The sequence below is a fragment of the Momordica charantia genome (assembly GCF_013281855.1).
Source record: "Momordica charantia cultivar OHB3-1 chromosome 9 unlocalized genomic scaffold, Mcharantia_2.0 BLBB01000009.1, whole genome shotgun sequence".
Taxonomy (NCBI): Eukaryota; Viridiplantae; Streptophyta; class Magnoliopsida; order Cucurbitales; family Cucurbitaceae; genus Momordica; species Momordica charantia.
The window spans coordinates 31,059,827-31,065,826 of record NW_028275167.1 but is presented as its reverse complement, the minus strand read 5'-3'; the positions used below and the strand labels follow the sequence as shown (position 1 = coordinate 31,065,826).

At 33.6% G+C, this 6,000-nt stretch overlaps 1 protein-coding gene across 1 annotated transcript; it reads left to right on the top strand.

Moving 5' to 3' along the window:
- On the top strand, nt 1-5,730 carry LOC111019674 (lysM domain receptor-like kinase 3). Its single transcript, XM_088117850.1, has 10 exons — nt 1-1,282; nt 2,144-2,361; nt 2,448-2,587; nt 2,677-2,766; nt 2,967-3,072; nt 3,324-3,475; nt 4,176-4,273; nt 4,363-4,501; nt 4,612-4,710; nt 5,416-5,730. Exons 1-10 carry the CDS (start codon nt 597-599, stop codon nt 5,578-5,580), a joined length of 1,893 nt encoding a protein of 630 aa, XP_087973976.1. The 5' UTR covers nt 1-596; the 3' UTR covers nt 5,581-5,730.
- Nucleotides 5,731-6,000: the final 270 nt, after the last annotated feature.

Below are 6,000 nucleotides of genomic sequence, written 5' to 3'. Positions count from 1 at the left end.
CCCCTTACTTTCATCTTCAACATCGTGATTTATAAGAAAAGTCCACTACACTCCAGTCTTTTTTATTTGATTCGATAAGTCGTAACTTAATTGATCAGAAACAACGTACTACTTTTTTTCCTCACTTCAATTTCTCCCTTCTACAAATACATCGCAAAGACAAGAGACGATATCAATTGAGAACTCGCTCTGAGGTTAATTGTAGTTGCGTAATGGGAGAACAGACTTAACGGAATCTAGAGTAGAACATGTAAAATTTTCTAGTCAGCAACTAATTGTTTTCTTAAAGTTTAACCAAAGGAAAGGGCAACATTTAAAAAAATAATTTAACTAAAAAAAAAAGTAATGAGAAAGTATACATATTTATATAATTAAAAAATTTATAACAACCTCAACCCTCGACTCGGCCGTTGGTATCAATGGCAGTAGCTGCTTGTTGTTATCATAAAAGATGTCAAAATTAAAAAAAAAAAAAAAATCCAAATGGCCAATACAGATCACAGGGTTGATGTCAAATATCGATCAAAATCTTACCTCCTCAGTTTTCTTTCTTCCTCACAGCGCGATACGATCGAAGAAATCCTACGACCGCTGCCATGGCTTCCAACGTCGTCGTTTCGTGGTACTCCATATTTCTACTGATATTTACCTGTTCTTCTGCAATCTCCGGCGCCGCCTCTAACGAGACCATGTTTCCGATGGCATGTAATTCGAACATCAAGAAGCTGTGCGACGCGTCGTTATATCACGTCACGAGTGGCCTTCAGGCGGAGCGCGAAATCGCCGCCGCGTACACCGTAAATCCGTCGCAGATGAAGCCGATTAATCGCGGCGGGGTTCAAGATTACCTAATCACGGCGCCGTGTGCTTGCGAATCGGCGGAGGGCGCGTTCGGAACGGCGTATTTCCACGACACGTCGTTCAGAGTGGAACCTGGGAACTCTTTGAACGACGTGTCGAATCAAAACTATAGTGGACAGGCGTGGATAAGCGGGGATCCGGTGCTTCTTCCGGGACAGGAATTCGGTGTGAAATTGTTGTGCGGATGTGTAGAAGATGAGTCCAAGATTGTGGTGACTTATACGGTTCAGCCAGATGACACGTTGTCGCAAATCGCTAAATTGTTGTCGGCTGATGAAAGTGAAATTCAGAATTTGAACGGAAATCTGATTAGAAGTCCGGACTTCATTAAAGCGAGTTGGGTGTTGTTTGTGCCGATGCCCAAAAATGAGAGGGACGCCAAAGGTAATTCGGAAGAAAAATACGTGCTCATCGATGAGTGGTAATTAATTAGTATTATTGTCAAGGTTTTTTTTTTCTTTAATACACTTAAAAAGAATTAGAATTCGCGATTTTCTAGTTACTTCGTGAGTTATGTTCAGATTCAGGTCAAGTTTTTTTTTTTTTTTTTTGAAAATTAATATGATTTATTTTTTATCTTAGTAAAATTACGGAAGAATCACTTTTTTACCGGACAAGTAAGTTTAACATTAGGTTCTTTTTTCTTTTTTCAATTAAACTTACCGCAACTACTTACTACACTTAATAGTTTATGTCTTTGTTTTAACATTCTAAAAATATTTTCAAAATCTATAAAAACTAAAAGAAATAGATTTTTTGCTTTTTTTTAAATTTAATTAAGAATTGAAATGTGTTTTGTTTAGAGGGAGTGAAAAACACTTAGGAAAAAATATATATAATTTTAGAAAATAGAAAACAGAAAATGGATCATAAATTTTTTATTTTTACTAACTAAAATAACTAATATCTTTTACAAAAAATTAGAAAATCGACATTAAAAAAAGTCCAAATCTAAACATAGGATAAAAGGTACCCAAATTAAACAACAAAGTGTCCAAATTTAGTTTAAGAAAATATAGAATTATGTTTTGCATGGTCTCTAGCCATAGTAATGGTTGTTATCAGGTTTAATATTCAAATTGTTATAATTAAAAATTAAAATTAAAGTTGTTTGAACGAGTCAAGTATAACCAGATATAGAACATAAAAAAATAAAAATTCTGAAAACTACCATTTTTCATTTTAAAAATGTAATTAAGATTATAAAAACTTATTTAAAAAGTAAATTACAGCAAATATGCTCTGTTTCTGTGGGATTAGGATCGGCAAAGAGACACATAAGGACAACAGTTGTTGCAATATTATCAACTTTGACTGTAGTTTCATTATGCGCATTGATTATCATCTTCGTACGGAGAAAACTAAAAAGGTCACAGCAAAACAACGAGCTCGAAAATCCAAAACCTCCCTCCAAGAGTTTTAGTAGTTTCAGAACCTTCAGCTTGCAATATCCATTTTCGAGGGAGAAGTCGGAAGCTCAAAAGAAATCATTTAGAACGGGTGAGATAAAACAAATAAAGTTATTTTGATAACAGAGAATTAGAGACTAATTGCTTAGTTACTTACGGTAAAAATACAATTTACAGAAGTTTCAGGATTTGAGTCAGAAAGAACAGTGATTTTCACCGTAGAGGAGATCGAAGAGGCCACGGCTAACTTTGATGAATCTCGCAAGATCGGAGAGGGTGGATATGGAACTGTTTACTATGGAGTATTGGGTGAACAGGTACTGTTATTTTTTTTGTTATTTTATTTTTCTACAAAACGACAGAAAAATAAAATTTATAATTGCTTGTTTAATTTGAAACTTTGCAGGAGGTTGCAATTAAGAAAATGAAATCTAATAAATCCAAAGAGTTCTTCGCAGAATTAAAAGTCTTGTGCAGGATCCATCATATTAATGTCGTAAGCTTTTTACACTAATCCCACCAAATTATGATTCATTTTACTGTTGTCGTGACAAATGATCAACCGTTAGTATGTTATAGTTTTAGGTTTGAATTCTCTATCTTTATTCATATGCAATGTACATATATTAATATGAGATTTTGATGAACAATCTAAAACATCGATATTCAGTATTATGAATGGGTAAAACTCTACAGGTCGAGCTTTTGGGGTATGCTAGTGGGGATGACCATCTATATTTGGTTTATGAGTTTGTTCAAAATGGATCGCTGAGCGATCATCTTCATGATCCACTAAAAAAAGGTACTCAAATTATTTTTGAGATTCTTGAGTTTTTAAAAAACACAATGGGAGGAACAGTCCCATAGATCTTTGTTGGACTCTAATACATATCAAGATTCATAGGATCTTATCTTAAATTCAGTTGGAAATAAAACGAGTAGTCTTATATACCTTTGTTAGATTCTTTATCGTTTCAATATAAGATTCTCAACAAATTTAATCTCTTAGATTGAAAAAATTAATGGATGGAAATTGGTATTATATTGATTTAGGGTACCAACCTCTCTCGTGGACTTCAAGAACACAGATCGCCCTAGATGCAGCGAAGGGTATTGAGTATATTCATGACCATACTAAAGCACGATATGTTCATCGTGACATCAAGACAAGTAATATCCTTCTTGATGAAAGCCTTGGAGCAAAGGTATTTAAGATGTGTAAAAAATAACTTAAAAGAATGAATTACAAATTTTGTCAATTGAGACTCAAACCATTATATCTACTTAGTCCTTGAAATAAGAAAAATATAAACTAATTATGTCTATAAATTTTAAATTATATTTATCTTTAGTTTTTATCATTAACATGAGTTGATAGAGAAGATCATAAATATATACCTTAGGGACAACATCTCCAATATCTCCAATGAACTTAGACCTTTAGGGTGAAACAGAAAACAAAACTACGAAAGTTTATATCTAAAGCGAATAATATTAGGATTTCAAATACATTGAACGAAATAATAACTATATTGCAATATCAAAGTGACATTATAATATCAATAGGCTTTCAAGACGGTTATCTCTCTCCCAAATTCTCATCTTAAATTACTATTTTCCAAGATGTTCTTCTTCTCTATCTACTATCCCTATTTATATTCAACTTACTTCTCGCTAATTACTATAATGCCCTTTCTTTAATGTACTAATAATATTTCCGGATCCTCTCACATATATATTATAGAAATGTAAAAGGCCACTAATTGTCTTATATCCTATCCATGATAATCTGACCCTTTTAAATGTTTGAGAATTAAGATAGGGATAACGAGAAACTAAGACATTATCACAAGCACTAAGTATTTTTCATACTAAATACTCTGTTTGGTGGTTGTCTTTCTGCAGGTTGCAGATTTTGGACTGGTCAAGTTAGTGGGACGAACCAACGAAGATGAACTGGTAGCAACCCGACTTGTCGGAACACCGGGCTATCTCCCTCCAGAGTAAGACAAAACAAACCAAATCATCCATTCTTCAAATTTTTGGATCGTATTACTGAATTCTTTCTCGCCCTCCAAAATGTATGAATAAGATCCGTGAAAGAGCTTCAAGTGACCCCCAAAACAGACGTATTTGCATTTGGAGTGGTTCTGGCAGAGCTCATTACAGGAAGAAGAGCACTGGTACGAGACAACCAAGAGCCGAAGAGAACCAAATCGTTAATCACGCTGGTGAATTTTAATTTCAAGTTTAACAAAATTAATTGCATTTGCTACAGTACAAAATAAGTACTGCAGTATTTAAAATAACTTATGGTGGATTCGATTGCGGTGTTGCTTAGATTTATACGATATTCCAAGGGGAAGACTCTGAGGCTGCTCTGGAAGCTGTCGTGGATGGAAATCTGCAAGCCGGCTATCCGATGGACGATGTTTACAAGGTAAATTCAACTTATAACTTTTTCGTCGGTGCTCGTGGCAAAAGCATTTTCAGTGAGGTAAGAAACATTAGCCAAACGTAGAATGAAGTGAGTTTGGTCATTTAGGATACTTTAAAAAGTCTATAAGATTATGTCTCCAGTCTTTGAAGTTTAAAACTACCTTAACCTTACAATTTCGTGTATATAACCAAGTTTCTATCATATATACACAATAAACTTATGAGCCTTATGTCTTATAATTAGAAAATCATAATATTTTAACAAAATTTATGTAGGTTCTTAAATTTCATTAAACTTGGAATATGATACAAATTTATTAAACCTTTTTGAAAATGCGATCAAAGTCTTACATTGGTTAAATAAGGGAATATCATGAGTATATAGATGAGGACAATTATCATGAAAAATAAAGTCGTATGTCTAAAACGGACAATATCATGCTATTGTAGATATTTAGAGTACAAGGGATAAAATTGAAAGTTAGCATACGTGTTAGAAACATTTTTTTTATAATTGAGTGACTTGTAATTTGAGCCATTGAATACTTCTTGAATAGAAAATAGTTTTAAGTGGGTGATTAGGAAGTGTCAAGAATCCAACATTAAAAAGAGAAGAGACCTAACAATGTCTACTTCTTTCGTACTGATTTTGAGATGAAATCCATAAATATTAATAATGAGATTTTGAACGCACGGGTGGTTGCAGATGGGGGAGATAGCAGCATGGTGCTTGAACGAGAATCCGGTGGGGAGACCGGAGATGCGGGAGATTGTTGCTTTGCTGTCGCAGCTCGTGACTTCGGCCGTCGAGTGGGAGGCTTCGCTGGGCGGGAGCAGCCAGGTTTTCAGCGGCCTCTTCAGTGGAAGATGATCAACCATTAATAACTAACTGAACCTCACATTCCATACTTTTTTTTTATTACTATTATTTTTATTTTTTTTCATTTTGTATTGTTTTGTGGGACGAAGGATGATTGTAAATTCATTAAATTTATCTGCTGCAACCTGGCAATTTACAGCGTCAAAGAAGAAGCACGCGTGGATATTTAAAAAAAAAAAAAAAACTCCCACGCTGGAGGATGTTCCAATCTCCACTCAACATGTTGCAGTTTATTTTGTGAAAATGAAAACTTTTTAAATATAATTTTGGGTCAATAATTAATGAAAGCATCTATCACGTATATTTAATTGTTAAATGACATGAAAAATAATAAATGAACATATATATTCAGTACTTGCTTAGAAATTAAAAAAATAATTAATAATACAAGATTTAAACATATTGAATAAT

What these genes read in the sequence shown, in the direction of transcription:
- LOC111019674 (XM_088117850.1), top strand. Translation starts at nt 597, where the DNA reads ATGGCTTCCAACGTCGTCGTTTCGTGGTACTCCATATTTCTACTGATA. An exon ending in TCATGATCCACTAAAAAAAG is followed by an intron (nt 3,073 to 3,323) that starts GTACTCAAATTA and finishes ATATTGATTTAG; the next exon opens with GGTACCAACCTCTCTCGTGG. An exon ending in ATGAAAGCCTTGGAGCAAAG is followed by an intron (nt 3,476 to 4,175) that starts GTATTTAAGATG and finishes GTCTTTCTGCAG; the next exon opens with GTTGCAGATTTTGGACTGGT.